Source organism: Panthera tigris, chromosome E2 (assembly GCF_018350195.1).
Source record: "Panthera tigris isolate Pti1 chromosome E2, P.tigris_Pti1_mat1.1, whole genome shotgun sequence".
NCBI lineage: Eukaryota > Metazoa > Chordata > Mammalia > Carnivora > Felidae > Panthera > Panthera tigris.
This window is the reverse complement of record NC_056674.1, coordinates 16,219,308-16,243,652: the sequence shown is the minus strand read 5'-3', so window position 1 is coordinate 16,243,652 and position 24,345 is coordinate 16,219,308. Positions and strand designations below refer to the sequence as shown.

General features: G+C 39.1%; 1 protein-coding gene across 11 annotated transcripts in view; it reads right to left on the bottom strand.

Annotated features, from left to right (window-relative positions):
• ZFP30 (ZFP30 zinc finger protein) overlaps positions 1–24,345 on the bottom strand; it is a 125,735-nt gene that overhangs the window by 3,186 nt on the left and 98,204 nt on the right. For 5 of the 11 annotated variants that reach the window (XM_042969033.1, XM_042969032.1, XM_042969030.1 and 2 more), the window contains 5 exons: positions 20,403–20,715; positions 19,515–19,582; positions 5,975–6,035; positions 3,464–3,590; positions 3,061–3,156 (listed from right to left, as the gene is read on the bottom strand). In XM_042969033.1, the coding sequence (XP_042824967.1) occupies positions 3,061–3,156; positions 3,464–3,590; positions 5,975–5,983 (232 nt within the window). In that variant the 5' untranslated portion in view covers positions 5,984–6,035; positions 19,515–19,582; positions 20,403–20,715. Of the gene's footprint in view, positions 1–3,060; positions 3,406–3,463; positions 3,591–5,974; positions 6,036–7,444; positions 7,477–19,514; positions 19,583–20,360; positions 20,716–24,345 lie in introns of those variants that run through there. The other 6 variants (XM_042969028.1, XM_042969034.1, XM_042969035.1 and 3 more) reach the window with 6 other exon arrangements.

The following is a 24,345-nucleotide window of genomic DNA, read 5'->3' as shown; positions in this document are numbered from 1 at the left end:
ATGGTGGGGCACCTGGGTGGCTCAGTAGGTTAAGCATCCGACTTTAGCTCAGGTCATGATCTCACGGTTCGTGGGTTTGAGCCCTGCATCGGGCTCTGTGCTGACAGCTTGGAGCCTAAAGCCTACTTCGGATTCTGTGTCTCCCCCTCTCTGTTCCTCCCCCACTCACACTCTGTCTCTCTCTCTTTCTCAACAATAAATAAAGGTTAAAAAAATAAAAAAAAAATACTTTCATGGAAAGATGACAGGAACCAGAAGCAAACTGACTGGAGTGGAATTCCAACTCTGACAGCCACTCACTGTATGTTCCTGGGCAATTATTTCATCTTTCTAAGTCCCCATCTCCTCTTCTACAAATGGGAAATAATCCTTACCTAATGATTACTGGGAGGGTAAGGAATAATGCATGTAAATGTCTTTGAGTAAAGTGCTCAGTATTTGATAGCTATTATTATGAAAGAATTTTTTACCCAAAATGGGGATTTTAGGCAAATAAAATGGAGCCTAACGGACCATCTCAAGCCAGAAACAAGGAATCCATTCCAGCATAAACTTTTTTCTTCTATCCCCATATGATCTTTCAGCAACTTCCACCTAGTTAAACCCCTAAGTAATTTTTAAAACTGTCCTCTTCTATGTCCACTGCCAATGAATGGCCTCTTCCAAACCAGAATCACCTCCTACTTAGACCACTGCAGTAGCCTCCCAGCCCATCACCTCACCAAGTTCTCAGACTCTTTAATCTATTCAGCAACCAAAATTAATGTGACCTGGCCTTCCACTGCTCAAAACCAAATTCCCCATACTCACTGGCAAAGGCTAAATGATCTCCAGTCTTGACTCACACTCCTCTCTCGCTTGCTCATGGGCCCAGTAACACTGGCTTTCTTTCAGTTCTTCAAACACACCAAGCTTTCCCCTCCTAGCAGGGCCACACAGGGGTTCTTCCCTCTGCCTGGAGTTTTCTTTATATCTTAAATAGTAAGACCTAGCACTGAGCCTAGTACTACAGTAATTCTGAAATATTGATGAGCACAAATGATTTTTCACTATGTCTACATTAACAGTAAAATCAGGGGCGCCTGGGTGGCTTAGTCAGCTAAGTGTCCGACTTCAGCTCAGGTCATGATCTCACAGCTCATGGGTTCAAGCCCTGCATCGGGCTCTCTGCTGTCAGTGCAGAGCATACTTTGGTTCCTGTCTCCCTCTCTCTCTGCCTACTCCCCAGCCTGTGCTTTATCTCTGTCTCAAAAATAAATAAAAACATTTTTTAAAAACCCACAACAGTAAAATGATATGAAAATATCTGTGATTTCCATTCATGTCAAAATCATAGGAACTCCTAATACTGCTATGGTTTGTTTCATACACCATAATAGGAAGATATGCTAAATTTCAATTAGAGGATACTAAATATAAAGATGCATTTTTTCTTTTCATCCAGGTTCATGGACTCCCTAAATTTTATCCAAAAGAATCCAAAATCAGCAACCTCTGAGTTAGAGTGATCCTTTAAAAACATGATGTCACTCCTCTGCTCAAATCATCTCATTCAGAATAGAATTCAAAGCCCGTACCAAGGCCCACCACACCCCAAATCATCTGCAGGTATACCTACTTCCCACCTGCACCTAATACACAAACACAAACACATGTACATCCTGCTACTTTGCTGATCTCCTTTCACACAAGTCCCTCTTTGCTTATTTATTCTGCTCCAACCATAACGGGAGGAGCCAAAAAAGCTCCCAGGGACTTTGTTCTTCCTTTTCCTTCTGCCTAAATCTCTTCTACCAGATATTTACACTACTTGTTCCCTCACTTTCTTCAGGCCCTGGTTAAAATATTACCTCATCAAAGAGGCCTTCTCTACCCTGCCTTCATATCACTTACCACCATCTGACATTATGAATATATCTATTTTTTTCTCTCTCACCTTATAGGACATAGGCTTCAGAAGAGCAAAACTCTGAATTTTTTGTTCAGTGCTGTAATCCCAGCACAAGGACCAATGCTTACTAGACAGTAATGCTCTCCTGGAGCCTTTAAGATAAGGTAACACTTTATCCTAAATCTCTCTTCCTCTGCCACCTCTCCCTTTCCGTTATGGGCACAGACCTTTCTGTTTTTCCCAACACTGTCCATCATAGATGGTGACTACAATCACATACAAGACTCTCAACTACTATTTCAGTATGGATTTTCTTTTTTTTTCTTTAATTTTTTCTGTTTATTTATTTTTGAGAGAGAGAGAACAGGAGTTGGGGAGGGACAGATATAGAGGGAGACATAGAATCTGAAGCAAGCTGCAGGCTCCAAGCTGTCAGCACAGAGCCTGACGTGGGGCTCGAACCCACCAACCATGAGATCATGACCTGAGCTGAAGTTGGATGCTTAACCGACTGAGCCACGCAGGTGTCCCTCAGTATGGGTTTTCTACTTCTGCATATTTAGCTTCTGACTTTCTGCTAAGCTTCCTGATTCTCTTTACTAGATTCTTCTTTTTTATGGATATTCTGATTTTTTTATGGATATATTTTAGCCCTACTTTTTTGATTCTAGTTCTTAGTAACATACATGATTAGCAAACTGCAGCACCTGGCAGACTCCTTTGCACAAATTAATAAAAGAAAAACATTGGGTAAAGGAAAAACTCACAACAAACTGATAAAGCAAGTCACTAACAAATAATACTAATGAAGACGAGTACTTGGAGGAGGGGCAGTGCACATACACACACATGTTTTTTGGGGGGGTGGTAACAGAAAACATTTAAAGGAGTCCAAGAGGAAGAAAAGCTAGCAAGAAACTGATTCTAAAATACAGGTAAGAGTTTTACTGGAGGGGAAGTAAAGGGCACCTTCTACCTGAAGTTACGAGGGGTGTCGGCAAAAAGTAGTAGAAAGAGTAGTAAGTGAGAGAAGGAATGAAACAAGTCATTTGTAAACTCATGCTAAAAGGACTTACTTTTTCCCCACAAGTCTAGATAACACCCAAAGGTGCTGTTCCTTTACGGATCAGCTGTAGTGCCTTGCTCCTGCCCAATCATTTCTCACTCACCTGAACATAGGCCTTTTGTCAGCTCTCTGCCAACCATCCAGGGCTCTTTCCCTTGTTCCAATAAGGAGATGACTTGAGGCTTAGGAATGTAAAATCCTGCTCACAAGAAAAGATACGGAACATGGTTATGCGGTGGGTAAACCAGATCCAGAAATCAGATCCAGTCCCTTGGTGACCAAAGAAGAGATGCCACTACAGGAACAGCCAGAGAAAAAGGATGACGCTTCAGCCACAGTCATTGCAGTTGCCCATTTCCAACTCTTCCTTTTCATTGCAGCTCAAACCATTTTTTGGGATAGGGAGCAGAAATTCAGCTGGTAACTTGAAAAGCAGCTGGGAAATTCACTGTGGAAAAGAAACATTCCAGAGGAGAACTCTAAATTACTGGTATAGGAGCCCTTACCCATTGACAGCAGATTGCTATAGTTCTCCAACATCACATCTCTGTACAAGTCCCTCTGACCAGAGTCCAGGCACTCCCACTCCTCCTGCGAGAAGTCTACAGACACATCACTGAACACCACTGAGCCCTGAAACAATAAATATATGCATTACTTGTGTAATAAGGGAAACAATTCAGAGGCTACTGCATTTGTATTGTGGGGTAAAGAAAATGAGCAATTACATTGATATCACTCAATCATTATCTTTTAGGATCTTAAAAATAGATGCAAGAGTAATCAGTTTATTTTGTAATAAAATATTTGGGGGTGCCCGGCTGGCTCAGTCAGTAGAGCATGGGACTCTTGATGTCGGGGTTGTAAGTTTGAGCCCCACATTGGGTGTAGAGATTACTTAAAAAAAACCACAATCTTTAAAAAAAAAAATCTAGGAATAAACATGAGGTGAAAGACCCATACTCTAAAACTATAAAACACTAATGAAAGAAATCGAAGAAAACAAAAACAAATGGAAAAGACATTCCATGCTCATGGGCTGGAAGAACAAATATTGTTAAAATGTTTATAATATCCAAAGCAATCTACAGATTTAATGCAAACCCTATCAAAATACCAACAGCATTTTTCACAGAACTAGAACACTCCTAAAATGTGTATGGAACCACCAAAGACCCTGAATAGCTAGCCAAAACAATCTTGAAAAGGAAAAAAATGCAGGTATCACAATTCCAGACTTCAAGTTATATTGCAGAGCTGTAGTAATCAAAACAGTATAGTACTGGCACAAAAATAGACACATAGATTAATGGAACAGAACGGAAAGCCAAGAAATAAACCAATAATTGTATAGTCAATTAATCTATGACAAAGGAGGCAAGAATATCCAATGGGAAAAAGACAGTCTCTTCAACAAATGGAGCTGGGAAAACTGGACAGCAACATGCAAAAGAATGAAACTGGATCACTTTCTTACGCCATGCACAAAAATAAACTCAAAATGGATTAAAGACTTAAATGTGAGATCTGAAACCATAAAATTCCTAGAAAAAAATACAGTAGTAATTTCTCTAACATCAGCTGAAACATCTTTTTAGATATGTCTCCTGAGGCAAGGGAAACAAAAGCAAAAATGAACTATTGGGACCTTATCAAGATAAAAATCTTCTGCACGGCAAAGGAAACAATCAGCAAAACTAAAAGGCAACCTATGTAATGGGAAAAGATATTTACAAATGACATATCCGATAAAGGGTTGGTATCCAAAATATATAAAGAACTGATCTGACTCAATACCGCAAAAAACAAATAATCCAGTTAAAAAGTGGGCAGAAGATATGAACAGACATTTCTCCAAAGATGACATACAAATGACCAACACACATTGAAAAGATGCTCAACATCACTCATCATCAAGGAAATGAAAATCAATACTACAATAAGATACCACCTCACACCTATCAGAATGGCTATAATCAAAAACAAAAAAATCACAAGTGTTGACAAGGATATGGAGAACAAGGAACTCTCTTGCACTGTTGGTAGGAATGCAAACTGGTGTAGTCACTGTGGAAAACAGTATGGAAGTTCCTCAAAAAATTAAAAATAGGGGGCACTTAAGAATGGTAAAGGATTGGTGGGGCACCTGGGTGGCTTAGCCGGCTAAGCATCTGACTTTGGGGTCATGATCTCGCGGTTTTTGAGTTGGAGCCACATGTTGGGCTCTGTGCTGACAGCTCAGAGTCTGGAGCCTGCTTCAGATTCTGTGTCTCCCTCTCTCTCTGCTCCTCCCCTGTTCACACTCTGTCTCTTTCTCTCTCAAAAATAAATAAACATTTTAAAAAATTAAAAAAAAAATAATGGTAAAGGACTGGGACACCTGGGTGGCTCAGTTGGTTAAGCGTCCGACTTCAGACTAGGTCATGATCTCATGGTTTGTGGGTTTGAGCCCTGCATCAGTCTCTGTGCTGACAGTTCAGAGCCTGAAGCCTGCTTCAGATTCTGTGTCTCCCTCTCTCTCTGCCCTCCCCTACTTACATGCTGTCTCTGTCTCTCAAAAAATAAATGTTAAAAAAATTATTAAAGGGGCGCCTGGGTGGCGCAGTCGGTTAAGCGTCCGACTTCAGCCAGGTCACGATCTCACGGTCCGTGAGTTCGAGCCCCGCGTCAGGCTCTGGGCTGATGGCTCGGAGCCTGGAGCCTGTTTCCGATTCTGTGTCTCCCTCTCTCTCTGCCCCTCCCCCGTTCATGCTCTGTCTCTCTCTGTCTCAAAAATAAATAAAAAAACGTTGAAAAAAAAAAATTAAAAAAAAAAATTATTTAAAAAAAAAAAAAAAAAAAGAATGGTAAAGGATTATCTGGTTAGACTGAAGAGAAAAGGAGAAAAGGGGACCAAGGATCCTGAAGGGCAAACCTGATAGCTAGAAATTTCAGGAGTAGGAAAACAAATACATGACCACTAAAACATTTTTTTTTATTTGAAACTAAATGTCAGGAAAGAAAAAGCATCAACTTACCTGGGCCATGGCTTTCTTTCAGTATTGCAGGAGAGGATCAGTTCTCCTTGGGGCTGTTTTCCTGAGAAAGGATAGTGTTTTGAGAAAGCAGAGCTGGGGAAGCAAAGAATGCTGTAGGAATCACACTGGCTTTCCAGCTTTCAGTTGACTACTCTGGGTCTTATAACTGTGGTTAGTGGGAGTATGGGATAAATCCGACTCCTTCAATCCCAGAGGCCCCTGGCTTTAGCTACAGTATGATAGATCCTGGCTAGTGGATTCAAAGGAATATAGACTGAGATTTCCTCTCCTTCATCCGATTAACCCAGGTTCTTGCCTCAGCCACATGATTCAGGCCAGACTTTGTCCCACCTCAGTGATGTTGCTCTGAACCCAAGACACAGCTGCTGTGACCTGCCTGAGCAGATCCCTCCTCTGCAGCCCTCACTCAGGTCCCCAGGCACATTTACCCAAATGATACTGTTTGGCCAAGAACACAGTATGCTTCGATCAGAAGGACTAAGACTTACCTAATCAAGTCTTCTTACTTCCCAAGCCCAAGATAGTCTGTCAACTTCCACCTCTCCAAGACAACCCCCCACCCCCACCATACACAAAGGCACTCCTCATTCTTCCCCTATAGCTCTTAAAAAAACAATTAATTTTGCTTATGTGTTTTTATCATGCAAAACAGTCAAAGTGTCAACTTTCATAGCTTTTGGGTAAGAAAATTTTTCTGCCTTATGCATATTTATATAAACTTCTCTTTTTTAGGGGCACCTGGGTGGCTCAGCCAATTAAGCATCCGACTTGGGCCCAGGTCATGATCTCACAGTTCGTGAGTTCAAGCCCCGCATTGGGCTCTGTGCTGACAGCTCAGAGCCTAGAGCCTGCTTCAGATTCTGTGTCTCCTTCTCTCTCTCTGCCCCCACTTGTGCTCTCTCTGTCTCTCAAAAAGAAAACATAAAAAAAAAATTTTTAACTCCTCTTTTTTAACGCTTTTTCAACACTTAGGTCTTTAATCAACTATTATTTTATTTTGGTATAATATTATTTAATAAAAGACTATAGTCTAAGATTATAAATTTATGATATATCAGTTAAGAATCCTACTTAATTTCTCTCACAGAAGAGGCTGGCTACCCAAGTGTATCAAAGTCACATGTGAATAATATATCTGACTTAAAATTCACTATTATTTTCTATGCCACTAAGAAAGAAAAAAAAAACTGTATGATATATCCTGACTTCAGATATGTTGAAACAAGGAGGGGGGAAAGTGAGCCTTACAGCAGGTGACTACAGCATTGATTTAAATGCTATGCCATTATTATAGATGATACATGTTTGGATTTATTTGTGGTTCTATTTTGATTCAGTGATCCATCCTTATTCTTTGGCCAGCATCACACTCTCTATTTACTATAATTTAAAAATTATGTTGTGTAATTTAAAAATATGTCTCAATAAAAGGCTGCTTCCATTACATACCTATTAGAGTGGCCAAAATCCAGAACCCTGATAACACCAAATGCTGGTGAGGAGCTACAGGAACTCTCATTCATTGCTGGTGGGAACGTAAAATGGTACAGCCACTTTGTAAGACAGTTTGACAGTTTCTAACAAAACTAAACATCCTCTTATTATATGATCCAGCAATCACGCTTCATAATATTTACCCAAAGGAGCTGAAAACTTATGTCCACACAAAGACTTGCACACAGATATTTATAGCAGCTTGATTACTAATTCCCAAAACTTGGAACCTTTAGTAGGTGAATGGTTAAATAAACTGTGGCATATCCAGACAACAGAGTATCATTCAGTTATAAAAGGAAGTGAGCTATAGAGCCATGAAAAGCTAAAAAGGCAGCTTAGATGCATATTACTAAGTAAAAGAAGCCAATATGAAAAATGGCTCAGACTGTATTGTGGTAGGTCCCCTTCCTAAGGAAAGAAAAAAGAACCCTCAAGGCAATCTTGCTATTCCTGTACTTCACAACATCCCTAATGACCTTGTAACATGAGACCACTTAATCAGACTACATGTTTGTGTGTTACCATATATGGGAGACAAAGAAGTAAAAATATATTTAAAAACTGCGGCACGTGGCATTTGGGGCTCAGTTCTTTGGATATGAACCCAACTGAGCAGTGCCTGCAGGAGTAAAGTTGCTTCCTGGAAAGAAAAGCCTCAGTGTCACGACTCTGTGCAAGAATCCTGCTACAGTATGACTCAAACTATATAACAATCTGGAAAAAACAAAACTATGGAGATAGCAAAAAGAACAGTGGTTTCCAGGGACTGGGGGAAGGATGAATAAGTAGAGTACAGAAGACTTGGAGGGCACTGAAACACTCTGTACGATACTATAATGATGGATACATGTCATTATGCATTTGTCCTAACCCACAGAATGTATGAGAATGAACCATAATCTGAACTATGAACTTTGGATGATCATGGGGTGTCAGTGTAGGTTCGTCAGTTGTACTAAATGTACTTGGTGGGGGATGTTGATAATGAACGAGGAGGCTTTGGGCATATGTGGGAAAACTCTGTACCTTCCTCTTGATTTTATTATAAGCCTAAAACTGCTCTAAAAAAATAAAGTCTTTAAAAAACAAAAAACAAAAAACCTTGGACACCCTGAAGCCAGACTGTCTAGATTAAAAATAAATGGGGGCATATGGGTGCCTCAGTCAGTTAAGCATCCTACTCTTGATTTCAGCTCAAGTCATGATCTCACAATTGGTGAGACTGAGCCCCATGTTGAGCTCTGCACTGATAGCATGCAGCCTGTTTGTGATTTTCTCTCTCCCTCTATCTCTGCCTGCCCCCAGCTCATGCTCTCTCTCTCAAAATACATAAACTTTAAAAAAAAAAATCCATAAAAGGAGCGCCTTGGTGGCTCAGTTGGTTAAGCATCTGACTGCAGCTAAGGTCATGATCTCGCAGTCCGTGAGTTCGAGCCCTGCGTCAGGCTTTGTGCTGACAGCTCAGAGCCTGGAGCCTGCTTCAGATTCCGTGTCTCCCTCTCTCTCTGACCCTCCCCCATTCATGCTGTGTCTCTCTCTGTCTCAAAAATAAATGAACGTTAAAAAAATCCATAAAAGATTCTATGTGACCCCTGGGTGTCTCAACCGGTTAAGCATCCAACTGGCTCAGGTCATAATCTCACGGTTGATGGGTTTGACTCCTGCGCTGGGCTCTGTGCTGACAGCTCAGAGCCTGGAGCCTACTTCAAATACTGTGTCTCCCTCTCTCCTGCTTGTGTTCTCTCTTTCTCAGAAATAAATAAACTTATAAAAAAAAAGATTCTCTCTCTGCCCCTCTTCCCCACCTGCACACGTTCTCTAAAAAAATTAAAAAATAAATATAAATAGGGGCGCCTGGGTGGCTCAGTTGGTTGAGCATCCGACTTTGGCTCAGGTCATGATCTTATGGTTCGTGAGTTCAAGCCCCACATCGGGCTCTGTGCTGATGGCTCAGAGCCTGGAGCCTGTTTGGGATTCTGTGTCTCCCTCTCTCTGCCACTCCCCTGCTCCTGCTCTCTCTGTCTCTCAAAAATAAATAAATGTTAAAACATTAAAAAATAATAATAAATAAATATAAATAAAAATTAAAAATAACCCCTCATTACTCATCTCTTCCAAAAGTTTCGTGATATTCTGACTTACTTTCCCATATGAGCATAAATCATTTTAACGTTCATTTATTTTGGGGACAGAGAGAGACAGAGCATGAATGGGGGAGGGGCAGAGAGAGAGGGAGACACAGAATCGGAAACAGGCTCCAGGCTCTGAGCCATCAGCCCAGAGCCCGATGCGGGGCTTGAACCCACGGACCGCGAGATCGTGACCTGAGCTGAAGTCGGACGCTTAACCGACTGAGCCACCCAGGCGCCCCGAGCATAAATCATTTTAAAAAAAAGGTACTGATATTTTTCTTGGGGCTGCATAAAATGAATACATTAACTTTAAGGAGTTTTGACACCTTTATGATTTTGAGTCTTGCTTTCCTAGAACACGGAATACTTTTCAATTTATTCAAGTCAATGTTTGTGTTCTTCAGGAACAATGAAGTTTTCTCCATATGTATCATGCTCACTTCTTTTTCAGATATTCCTGGCTATTTTATACTATTTTTGTGGCTGCTATTAATTATATGTGTACATTGTAAGTATAGTAATTAATGCACATGTAATATAATAATTATAAGTATATAAATTAACTAACACAATATCTAAAATTACATATTTATATTATAATGTTTATTTATTTTTGAGAGAGCGAGCGAGCGGCAGAGGGGCAGAGAGAGAGGGAGACATAGAATCTGAAGCAGGCTCCAGGCTCCAAGCCATCAGCACAGAGCCCGACATGGGGCTCAAACTCACAAACTGAGATCATGACCTGAGCCAAAGTTGGATGCTCAACTGACTGAGCCACCCAGGCGCCCCTATATTTATTATGTTATATATAAATATGTTATACATATACATTATTATTTACTTATTGTTATACTTTTTCCAATGTATCTTCCATCTGTTTTTAAGTATACAAAGTTCTATTCATTTCTGGATATTGACTGTGTACCTTTTTGAATTCTCTTATTGTTTGTACTAGTTTTCAGTCTGTAATAGGATGTTAAACTATGCCTCTCTCATTCCCAGTTTAGGAGAAGCCCTGGAGAAGAAGAACAAGACAACAGGGACCATGAAACTCTCCATTCCACAGTGAGAACCCTGGCCATCTTATGTGTCCTGCAAAAGGAGCTGGCTGCAAACTGATTGTGTGCCTTTGGTTCAATTCAACATCTATTCTAAAGGTATTCTGGAGATTGGAGCATGTATGAGAGAAGCTGTCTTTGAGAGAAAGATCTATTTCTGGAAAGCACTGCTGTGCTCTGTTATTTCTCCTACCTCACAAGGACAGAAAAGTAGGACCCAAGTGCCACCAGGGTTCCAAGTAGAATGTGACAGGAGTTCTTGGGAAAACTTTCCTTATGTTCCAGAGTTTAGAAAGCACAAAGACTGTGGGGCCTGATACCCTCTTGGGACTAGATATGGGCCCCACAGTAGGAGTGGGCAAAGGTCTAGGTTTATTCTAAACCTACCAAAAGGATTTCCAGCTCTAGAGAAGAGCTCCATGGAGGACTGATGCCCAAAGCCTGAATGTAGGAACTGTAAGCAGCTACCTGGAGTAGAGCCATTGCCCTCTCCTTAGAAGTAGGCAGATGTGGGGTGCCTGGGTGGCTCAATTGTTTGAGCGTCTGACTTCGGCTCAAGTCAAGATCTCGTGGTTTGAGAGATCTTCAAGCCCTGCATCAGGCTCACTGCTATCACCCTGTCAGGGCAGAGCCCACTTTGGATCCTCTGTCCCCCTCTCTCTCTGCCCCTCCCCTGCTTGTGTTCTCTCTCTTAAATAAATAAAACATTAAAAAAAAAAAAAAAGGAGTAGGCAGATCTGAACATGGCCCAAAGCAACAGAGAATAAGCATCCATACAATTAAGATTTTTCTTTTCCTCTCTTTTTTGCTGCTTCCTACTTCAAGGAGTTGTCTAGTGTGACAGAGAAAAAAGAGAAGCAATCATCAAGCTTTTTCACTGGAAGCTTCCAGTTCAAGGAGCCACGAGGTTAAAGTTTTATCTTTATTTTTTTTTGAGAGAGAGAGCGAGAGCACATGTGCTAGCAGGGGAGGGGAAGAAAGAGAGGGAGAGAGAGAGAATCTTAAGCAGGCTCCACGCAGAGCCTCATGAGGAGCCCCAAGAGGTAGGGCTCAATCTCATGAACCATGAGATCTTGACCTGAGCCAAAATCAAGAGTCAGACGCTTAACCAAGCTACTCAGGCACCCCAGGAGGTTAAATTTTTTAAAAAGTTCACAGCATTGATTAGTACAGTGAAATGAACATTCTAATTACTAAAATGAGACCCATTTTTGGACTGAAAGAAACCAGAGGACTGTTTATTATCCAACCATAAATGAAACACTTATCCATAGGCAGAAAATGAACTGGCCTAGAGAAGCGTGATACTAGAAGTTATAGGAAAAAAATAAAGCAATTGTGTTTTAGTTATTGCCTATGGAGTACTAGTTTTCTAATGGATTTAGAAAAAAAAACCAAAAAAGGTTAAATAATAACTGCTGAAATTGCTTTCTCCCTGATTTTATTGTGAATATTTCTGGTATTTCACCATTAGGCCTTGTTAGTTTTGCTTTTTTTTTTTTTTCTTTTAACTTTAATTTTTAATTTAATCCAAGTTAGCATATAGCACAATAATGATTTCTAGAGGGTTTTTTTTTTAACTTTTTAATACAGAAGTTTCCAAACATACACAAAAGTAGAGTTTAAATAGTATGAAAACCTTCCATATACCCATTAGCTTCAATAATTATCAAGTCATAGCCAATCCAGACTCTCCTCCACTAATTTTAGGTTAGCTGTGATTTTTGTTTTAACAGTTTTATTGAGATAATCTTCAACATACTGTATTAAGTCAATCATTTAAAAAATTTAAATTCTATGTCTTTTAGTTTATCACCACAATCTAATTTTAGAACATCTTCATTTCCCCTAAAAGAAACCCCATTTACAGTCTCCATTTTCCCCTCCTTCATCAGCCCTGAGCAAACACCAATCTACTTTCTGCCTCAATGGACTTGCCTATTCTAGACATTTCATATAAATGGAACCATATGATATGTGGCCTCTTATGACTCGATTCTTTCATTTAGCATGTTTTTATATCCATGTTATAGCATGTTATCAGAACTTCATGACTTTTTATTGCTGAATAATATTCCATTGTATGGATATATCACATTTTGTTTATGAATTCATCAATTGATGGGCATTTGGATTATTTCCACTTTTTGGCTATAGTGAGTAATGCTGCTATGAACATTCATGGACAAGTTTTTGTGTGAATAAATGTTTTCAGTTCTCTTGAGTATATACCTAGAAATGGGACTGCTAAATCATATGGCAACTGTTTAACTTTTTGAAGAACTGCCAAACTGTTTTCTAAAGAAGTTGAACCATGTTGCATTCCACCAGCAGTTTCTCAAAATCTTCATCTTGTTATTATCTCTTTTTCATCATAGGCATCCTTGTAGCTATGAAGTGGCATCTCACTGTGGTTTTAATTTACATTTTCCTTATGACTAAAGATGCTGAGTGAAGTTAGCTTTTAAGAACCCAGTTCTTTTTTTTTTTTTTTTTTTTAACGTTTTATTTATTTTTGAGACAGGGAGAGACAGAGCATGAACAGGGGAGGGTCAGAGAGAGGGAGACACAGAATCTGAAACAAGCTCCAGGCTCCGAGCTGTCAGCACAGAGCCCGACGCGGGGCTCGAACTCACGGACTGTGAGATCATGACCTGAGCCGAAGTTGGCCGCTTAACCGACTGAGCCACCCAGGCGCCCCAAGAACCCAGTTCTTGAAACTGAGAACAAACTGAGGGTTGATGGGGGCTGGGAGGGAGGGAAGGGTGGGTGACGGGTATTGAGGAGGGCACCTTTTGGGATGAGCACCGGGTGTTGTATGGAAACCAATTTGACAATAAATTTCATATATTGAAAAAAAAAAGAACCCAGTTGTTTTTGTTTTTTTTTAACGTTTATTTATTTTTGAGACAGAGAGAGACAGAGCGTGAACAGGGGAGGGGCAGAGAGAGAGGAGACACAGAATCTGAAACAGGCTCCAGGCTCTGAGCTGTCAGCACAGAGCCCGACGCGGGGCTCGAACTCACGGACCGTGAGATCATGACCTGAGCCGAAGTCGGACGCTTAACCGACTGAGCCACCCAGGCGCCCCAGAACCCAGTTCTTTAGAATGCTTTCCTAATGTAATTTCCACGACAGTCCATTACTTTCCCCAAGGCATTCCCATTCATGTTGGAAGAGGCAATAACTCTATTTCCTATTAAGGACAAGGAAATTGAGGGTGGTATGAATATTCTGAATGGCTGATGGGACAGGGGAACCAGCACATCTTTGCATGGTTTTGGCTGGGAGAAGGGATGATGGAAGTAATTAAGACAGAAAGGGCATAGGCCCAATAAAACTGGGGAGACTGACACTAATCTTGATTCTCTTTAGTAAACTCCAGGCATTCAGTTCATTTTTTCACCTGTACAACCCATATTACTTTAATCCAGAGTAAACATGCTCAAAACACTGAGTGCTAATCTTGAAAAAATACTATCTGTATTCTAAATCTCCTACTCTTGTGGCTGCTAATTTTTAGGTAAATAGAGTCATAAGGAAAGTTAATAGTCTTATGAAGTCACAGAGTCACCATTGGAGTTTTCAATCACTGTGTAATGAAGCTAATATTTAACAGGGGCACATACCTGTTGTGCCCATAGCTCCTTTCCTGAGGAAGAAGGTGCCCACCCGAATATAAAATTTAAGTCTTGTTTGATCATTTTAAAAAAGCAAATTTTGGGGCACCTGAGTGGCTCAGTCGGTTAAGCATCCGACTTCGGTTCAGGTCATGATCTCGCAGTTTGTGAGTTCGAGCCCCGTGTCAGGCTCTGTGCTGACAGCTCAGAGCCTGGAGCCTGCTTCAGATTCTGTGTCTCCCTCTCTCTCTGCCCCTCCCCCATCACACTGTCTCTCTGTCTCTCCTTCAAAAATAAGTAAACATTTAAAAAAAATTTTTAATAAAAATTCTATTCCATAATAGACGTTTCTTGGGGGAATATCTCAAATTTAATTACTTCCTCAATTAACTGCTAACCCCTTGCCCCCAATAATCTATCAAAGTATGAGAAAGTTTTGAAGGTTGAAAAAATGACTTACCACAAGAAAGCCAAAAAAAAAAAAAAAAAAAAATCAATGTGAACACTAACTAAACCTTAAAAAAACTTTTGAGCTCTGGCGCCACTTAAAGTAGCCCAACAATAGCAGCACTTTTGCTCAACATAAACTCTCAGGTATAAGAGAGTCTTTTATATTTGGTCTTTTATTCAATTCCAAGTAGGAAAGGAGAGAAGTGAAGAAAAAAGAAAAGAGGGTTCCTGAATAGTAGCTGACTCCATGTCTTAGAACAGAAACAAAATTGGCATGTTCTGCTGCTGCTGCTGTTGCCAAAAGATGATACTCTCAAAGTATCAGGTGCTCTGCTGAAAGGATTCCCTTTAAGAGTCTCCTAAGGGGAGCCTGGCTGGCTCCATCAGTAGAGCATGCAACTCTTGATCTCAGGGTTGGGGGTTCAAACCCTACACTGCAGGTAGAGATTACTTAATAAATAAAAGTTAAAAAAAAAAAAAAGGCTCCTAAAGGGGGCCCTCATTGGCCACACAGTGAAAATTTATACAATATACTATGAATACCTCTCCTGCCACTCCTCCTTGTATTATGATGGAGTCTACAAGAACCAACAGTTGATTAAAACATTGAAAAATGCTTTAAGTCCATAATAACATGTGAGAGAAAAATATAAAGTGCGCAAAAGAGAGTGAATAAAAAAATTTTTAACTAGCCATAATTAGTGATTATAGGTATGTGTATTCTTTCTCATCTTATTATTTATATTTCTGGTATAAGTGCTTGTTTCCACCTATATAATCTGAAAAGTATAGACTCAAGGAACTTTGAAAAAAAAAACAACCTTAGAAATAGGAAAAACTGGGGTGCCTAGGTGATTCAGTCAGTTGAGTGACTGACTCATAATTCTGGCTCAGGTCATGATTTCATAGTTGTGAGATGGAGCCCCATATCGCACTCCACGCTGGGCATGGAGCCTGCTTAAGATTCTCTCTCTTTCTCCCTCTGCCCCTGCCACCTTCCAAAAAACGAAATAGGAAAAACTGTACTGAAACCAGGAAGGACCCATCACACCTGTGGCCTCACACAATAACCCTGGATAGAGGGTACTTCACAGTTAGTCGGCACAAGTGGGCACGCACAAATCCAAGTAGAAATAAGGTATGATAAAATAATAAGCTGAATGTCCCAAATGAGAGCTCACTGCAAACTCAATTCTTATTATCACCTATGAAATAAACATTTTATTCACAAAATTAAACCCCGAATAATTAAATAGTGATATTAATTAGGAAGATTTAGTTCTTTTTAAGAACACCTAGCCTAGCCCAGTACATCTTCATGACAGGACAATGAGCTGTGATGACATTGCAGACCATGCAAAACTTTAAACACACATCACATCCAATAGAAATCTGTATTAAAAGCAGAAATGTACATGTCTGATGAAGTATAAAAAGGGACTCAGCACGATGATCACTAGGCTCAGGTTCTAATCATCTTATATTGTGCAACTAAGTCCCAGGTATGAACGAAGAATTAAGTGAGAACTCAGCCTTTCTCCCATCTGACTTGGTAATCTGTGTCTTCTTTTTTTTTTCTTTACATTTTTCTAGAGGTTTATCAGTTTTATTAATTCCAAAAACAAAATTTTTGGCTTTATTAATTTTCTCTATTGTACATTCATTTTGTATTTCAATATACATAAATTTTTATTTGAGCTCTAATTCTTATTATTTCCCATTTTTTGCTTTCTTTGGGTTTTAGTATACTTTTTCTTAACATCTTGAGTTAGATCACTAATTTTTCAATGTTGTTTACTAGCAGATCTATATATTTTCCTTAGGTTCAGCTTTAGCAACACCACACATTGTGATATATTTTCATTGTCGTACAGTTAACAATATTTTTTAATTTCCATTGCAATTTCTTCTGTGGGTCACTTGTTATTTATAAATACATTGCTTAAATCCCAAATATTGCGGATATTTCTAGGCATCTTTTTGTTATTGACATCTAGCCGAATTCCACTATGATCAGAAAACATACAGTATGGGGGCACCTCGGTGGCTCAGTTGGTTAAGCATCTGACTCTTGGTTTAAGCTCAGGTCATGATTTCATGGTTTGTGGGACTGAGCCCCGTGTTGGGCTATAGGCTGACAGAACAGAGCCTGCTTGAGATTTTCTGTTTCCCTCTCTGTCTCTGCCCTTCCCCCACTCACTCTCTCTGTCTCAAAAAAAAAAGTAAATAAACTTTTTAAAAATTTTTAAAAAGAAAACATACAGTATTATTTCAGTCCTTTAAAATTTATTGAGATTCCCTTTATGGTCCAGCATATGATAAATGTCTCATGCATCTGAAAATAATGTATACTGCAGTTGTAAGGTACATTGTTCCACATATGTCAAGTAGGTCATTTGTCAATTACGCTGTTCCAATATTATACAACTTTACTGGTTTTATATTGATTGTTCTGTCAGTGAGAAGTGCTGTGAAAAGTGAGAAAAGTGCTAAATATCCCCTACTATGATTGTGATTTGTCCAACTACATCTTTTAGTTCTGTCAAATATATCTGAAACATTTTACAATGGTATGTACATTTAGGAGTGTAATACCTTACTGGTGGACTGACCTTTTTATTATAAACTATTTTTCTTTCTAACAAAGCTTCTGTTCTAAAGTCGGTTCTCATACAATGAAGTGAGAGTGTAAATTGATAAAAATCTTTTAGGAAAACTATCAGTGTATTTTAAAGCTGAATATATGCATAACCTACAACACAAATATTGCACTCTTATGGATATACCCAACAGAGTGCATTCATATGTGTACCAAAAGACATGTACAAGAATATTCAAAGTAGCCTTGTTCATAATAGGCCCAATCTGAAATCTTGAAAATAACTCAAATGCCAATCAATAATGGAATGGATAGGGGCGCCTGGGTGGCTCAGTGGGTTAAGCGTCCGACTTCGGCTCAGGTCATGATCTCGCGGTCCGTGACTTCAAGCCCCGCGTCAGGCTCTGGGCTGATGGCTCAGAGCCTGGAGCCTGTTTCAGATTCTGTGTCTCCCTCTCTCTCTGACCCTCCCCCGTTCATGCTCTGTCTCTCCCTGTCTCATAAATAAACATTAAAAAATAATAATAATAATGGAATGGATAAATTGTGTTCTATTCATACAATGTAATTTTAAACAGCAATAATAATGAATGACCCACAACTACATGAAGCAACATGGATGAATCTTGCATATTCATACTACATAATATTATTACATATTACATTCATATTACATGTGAAATAAAATGTTAAACAAAAAAAGCCAAGCACAAATTGTGTGGTACTATTTATATAAAATTCCAGAACAGGGAAAATTAATCTATGGCTGTAGAAGATAGAATAATGGTTATATTTGGGAGAGGTAAGTAGTGAATGGGTGGCACAAGAATCAGGCTTCTAGAATGCCAGTAACGTTCTATTTCCTAATCTGATTTGGGATCTGGTTAAATGAATATGCTTACTTAAAAAAATTCATCAAGTCATATATTCTTTGATTTCTCTACTTTTGTAATGTATTTTATACCTTAAAAACAATATGATATACCTTCGTATCTGCAGAGAAAAAAATTAAAATGCCAAGGTATTAGAGAGAAAACAGATGACTATGTTTATAAAGAAAACAGATGACTATGTTTATAAACTGCTGGTAGGAATTTAACTGGTACAACCATATTGAAAACCAGCTCAGTATTATCTAGTAAATTTGAAGATATACACATATCCTTTGGCTTAGCAATTCCATTTGTATGTTTATACCCTAGGAAAGCATGCATATGTGCACCAGAGTACTTATAAAAATATGTGTAGAGCAGCCCTTTCAAATCAACCCCAAACAGGAAACAACCAATATCTAAACATATAGCTGTGGTATAACAATAAGGGTAAGTCTAAGAAATACAATATTGTGAGGAAAAACAAGACTCAAAACAGCACTACCCAGCAGAATTTAATTTCTATAAAGTTAAAAAGGAAAACCTAGACTATATTGCTTAAGGATGTGTAGATATGAGGTAAACTTTTTTTTTGTTTTTAAACATCAACAAGAAAATACATTATCACCAAAGTCAGAGTTACTTAAAGAGGTGAAAAGAAGTTTATTCTTGGGGCAGGACTAATAGAGGCTACTGGAGGGCTGACACAGGTTCCTGTTATATTAGAGGTGCCCTTTATAATTACTTCTTAAAATGTCTATATTTTAAGCACTTTTGTGTATCTAATATTTAGGAATTTTTAACAAAGGAAAAATTAACTATATAACAGCTATAAATTTTTCCTGAAAACATAAGATATGAAATGATGAATGCTATGAGATTCCAATCTTGAAAATAATGTATACTGTATGTACATAAGGAAATGTATTAGGAGGAAATTGATAAAAATATTGACAGCGGTTATATCCGGGTAGTAGGAGCTTACTTTTACTCTCTGTAACTTTCCATTTTCCAAATTCTTTAATCATGGGGTGTGTGTGTGTGTGTGTGTGTGTGTGTGTGTGTGTTTAAAAGAAGCAAAAGCTTAATACATAGGAGAAATGAAGCTATTTTCTAAATTAATATGTGAACACTATGTAGACAGAAATGATGGAGAATACTGGGATTGTGTGCCCACCCTACAGCATCTCATCATTTTCTTTAATGAGAATTTGTAGGAACCAGGTCACTTGATGAGTCTATGTTAAACAAGGCCAACCAGAAGAAAAGCAAAAAGTAAACCTCATCGCACCTTTTATTTGGCTTGGTCAACAGCCATTCCTCCTTCTTCCTCTGGGGACCTATCTGAGAAGAGCAGAGCTGAGGAAGTAGAAAGGAATCATGAGATGCCAGGCCTTCCTTGTGACCCAAACGACCAGAGCAGTAGTAGCTCTGGACTCACACCTACCACTCATGGAGAGAGATCAGAGTCTATGCTGTTGGGAGCATTCCAGTCTGAGCATGTCAGAAGGGGAGAAGCCTCTGCTGTCCAAGACCAAAATCTTGTCTTGACCTCACACAACCACTGGGACAACGCACACTGCCACCCTGGCAACAATGACAGGCACCCTCCAACTGCACACACGGTGCCACAAAAAATTACATGCTCATACTTACACATCCTCACATAGTCACAGATATGCAGTAGGCTTAGTTTTGTTAACGCTCATAAACCACAACCACACATACACATACACCCCTCAGCCAACAGTCATAGTCGCATAATCACAAGTTCTGTACACTCCCCACCTCCTACACACAATGTCACACAAAACGAACGCACACTATCACAGACCTGCCATGGGGACAGCCACACCGACACACAGAGCAGCACAGTCAGAACCACACATTTACAACTGACATCTCCAGTTACACCTGCAAACAGAGGTCCGCGCATGGTCAGTCGCAATGACACACCCACCACAGAGACAATCACACCCCTACACAGAACGCCGCACAGTCACATAAGGTCACAGTCGTACACATGGAATCCTGTTCCTCTTGCCCCTTCCCCCAGTCCCACCAAGTCACACCTGCCGAGACTACGGACCCGCCCAGACCGCACCTTCAGGTTGCCCCGGTCAACCTACGGACGCACCTGCGCAGCCTGGTGGAGCCCCCCAAAACTTAGGCCGCTCACCTTGCAGTTACCCTTCCCGGGAGGCCGACGGTCGGGCAAGCGAGTGAAGGAACGGCCGTGCTCCTGCGAGGCCTCTGGGAAATGTAGTCCGGAAGGAGTCGGCTCAGACAAGATGGCGCCTGGTGTTTCGATTTCCTGAAGGCGCAAAAACCTGGGTGAAGCCAATATCCTTGCTCCCCTCTCCATATCGCATCAAGGGGCCGTCCAGATCCACGCTCAGTCTCCAGGTTAGGCTCCCACAGGACACAGCCCACATATCCTGGAGATAAGCTTCCTCCATGGAGCTTGCCAGTCCCTGGGAGCCACATATTTCCTAAAAATAGAAAAAGGTTGCTGGGTTCCCACGGAAGTTGATTAGAGCCGAAAGAACTTCTGGGAAATGTAGTCTAGAGGTGGAAAGGGTGAGACGGCCTCCCATGTAGAGTGTCTTATATGACTGAACTTCACCACAGTGAAGAGAGGAGCCTCACCCAAGACTTTTTTGGGACTTGTATATGTTAACCTTAAAAACAAAACTGTCAGGGGTGCCTGCGTGGCTCAGTGGGTTAAGCCTCCAACTCTGGATTTCAGCTCAGGTCATGATCTCTTGTTGGGGAGGTAGAGCCCAAGTGGGGGTCCAGGCTGATAGCAGGGAGCCAGCTTGGGATTCTCTCTTTCCCTCTCTCTCTGTCCCTCTGCCACCTACTTATTCCTAATAGAAAAAAGAAAAAAAAGAGGATGGCTATTAAAATGTAAAAATAGCTAAAAACAAACCAAATCAAAAAAAGACACTAAAGTTTTGGCTGAGCCTGATATGAGTGGAAGAGGATGAAGGAAATAAAGTAAAATAAGTAGGACTTGGTGGAACAGAGTTTTCATGAGAATTCTGTAGGACCGGAGAGTATGGGTGCAGCTATTACAGAGATGAGCGTAGAAAAGAACTATGAGGAAGAAAGTAAAGTGTGAAATAAAATGGCTTGTTATGAAAATTGTATGCTTCAGATCATGACAAGCCTGAGATTCAAATCCTAGTCCTGAAAATTACCATCTATGACCTTGAACTAATGATTTGTGCTGTGTGCACAACATATTCTACATCATCAAAAATCTTGAACACAGTATTTTTTTTTTTCAGGAGTGTCATATGGATTAAGAAAACATGTGTAAAGCTTACACAAAATAAGTTCTTAAAGGCTATTACATTAAACACTCCCCAACTCATTATTTGAGGCCAGTATTAAATATAGAGTTACTGTATGACCCAGTAATTCCAGTCCTATACATAGATCCAAGAAAATTGGAAATGTACATTCATGCAAAAACCTATACACAATTGTTCATTGCAGCATTTTTCACAATAGCCAAAAGTGGAAACAACCCAAATGCCTGTAAACAGATGAATGGATAAAGAAAGTGTGTTATATCCTTACAACAGAGTATTATTTGGCAATAAAAAAAACATGCCACAACACAGATGGCCCTTGAAAAAATTATTCTAGGTGAAGAAGCCAGTCACAGAAGACCACATTTCATTTATAAAAAATGCCTAGAGTATGCAAATCTGTAGATACAAAGAGTAAATTCAAGTTACTTAGGGTTGGCAGGGTTAAGAGGAATTGGGAGTGGTTGCTGATAGGTGTAGGGTTTCTTTTTGGGGTGATAAAATGTTCTTGGATTAGATGATGAAGATAGTCATACAAACTCTATGGATGTGCTAAAAGTGACTAACTTGTACAACTTAAGAGTTAATTTTATGGTTTGTCAATTATATTTATTTATGTGCATACTTTTAAAAAGTTTGTTTTTAGTAATCTCTATATCCAATGTGGGGCTCAAACTCATGACCTTAAGATCAAGAGTTGTATGCTCTTTTGACTAAGCCAGCGAGGCTCCCCTATGTGCATTTTTTTTTAAATCAACTTTACTGAGTTACAATTTAGGTGCAATAACATGCACTCATTGTAAGTGAACAATTTGATGAGTTTGAACAAATGTAGACATCGTATATCTGAATTTGTGTAACCATTAACGGGTTTATGCACTTTTGAGTTGTTTCCATATTGGCTAATATAAATAAATCTGTTATGAAGTATTTGTGTACAAATCTTTTCGTAAACATATGTTTTCATTTATATTGGGAAATATGTAGGAGTGGAATTGGTGGATTATATGATTAGTGTATAATTTTAAAAGAAACTGCCAGGTTGTTTTACAAAGTTGTACCATTTTACATTCTCACCAGAAGTATATGAAAATTCCAGTTGTTTCACATCTCACATCCCTTCTATATTTGCTATTGTCAGTCTTTTTAATTGTAACCATTTGAGAGGGTTCAAATTGTGGCATCAAATTGTGGTTTGATTTGCATTTTCTGATGACTATGGATTTCAGCATATTCATACACTTATTAACGGTTCTTTTATTTCTTTTGTGACATCTTAAATTTTTTTCCATTTAAAAATTGGTTGTGTTTTTATTATTGAGTTGTAGTAGTTTTTACATACTTTGATAAAAGTCTTTTGTCAGACATACATATTGTAAATATTTCTCCCTGCCTAAGGCTTGCCTTTCTCAATTTCTTAATAGTGTCTTTCAAAAAGTAATTTTACTTTTGATAGAATCTAATTTATCACCTCTTTTCTTTAATGCTTTATGCTCTTTGTGTTCTTTCTAATAAAACGTTGCCTATCCCAGTGTTATTCTCCTCTGTTTGTTCGAAAGTTTTTATAGTTTTATTTTTTATCTTTAGATCTATGGTCCACTTGAAGTTCATTATTGTGTATGGTGTGAGGTAATAATAAAAAATACTTTTCCATATGGAAATCCAGTTGTTCTAAGCTATTTGCTGACAGTTTGTTGAATTACCTTAATGTCTATGGTAAGCAAGATATTAGGCTCCCCAAAATGTCCACATTTGAATTCCTGGAACCCATTGTTACATGGCAGTGGGGATGAAAAGTTGATATTTAGCTGACTTTAAAATAGGGAGTTGTCCTGAATTATATGGTTGGGCCGAGTGTAATCACAGGATCCTTAAATGGGGAAGAGGAAGGCATAAGTGTCAGTGTCAGAGTGGTGTGAGGGAAGACTCAGTCATTACTGGATTTGAAGATGAAAGGAGGCCATGAGCTGAGGAAAGCAGAGTTTCTCAAAGCTGGAAAAGGAAGGAAACTGATTCTCTTCTAGAGCATCCAGAAAAGAATGCAGCCATGTCAACCGTTGACTTTAAGCAGTGAAACTCATTTCAGACTTTTGACCTAAAGAAGTATGAGATAACTATGTGTTGTCTTGAGCCACTAGGTTTATGGTAAATTGTTACAACAATAGGAAACTAATACATCGACTTTGTAAAAAAAAAAAAAAATCAATTAACTATGTATGTGTAGGTCTAATTCTGGAATCATCTCTATGTTTATTCTTAGCAAATATTAATGTAAATAATTTTTATCGAGATACAACAGACAGCATGAAATTCATTTTAAATTTAACAGTTCAGCAGTAGATTTTATTATATGCACAAGGTTGGGCCATCATCACTGTTATCTAACTCCAGAATATTCTCATCATCGAAAAAAGAGACCATGTACTTGTAGCACTCACTCTCCATTCTCACCTTCCTCCATCACTAGTTTCCAAAAACATACTTTCTGTTTGAATGGTGTTGCCTATTCTGGACATTTCATATAAATACAATTATACATTTTGAAGCCATTTGTGTCTGGCTTATTTACTGATGCATACTGTTTTCAAGATTAATCTAGGATGTATCAGTACTTCATTCCTTTTTATTACTGAATCATATTCTATTGCACAAACATATACATTTTGTTTATCCATTCATCAGTTGATAAACTTCTGAGCTGTTTCTAGTTTTGGGAAATTATAAATAATGCTGCAATGAATATTCATGTACAAGTTTTTGTGTGAATATATGTTTTCAGTTCTCTCGTGTATATACCTAGGA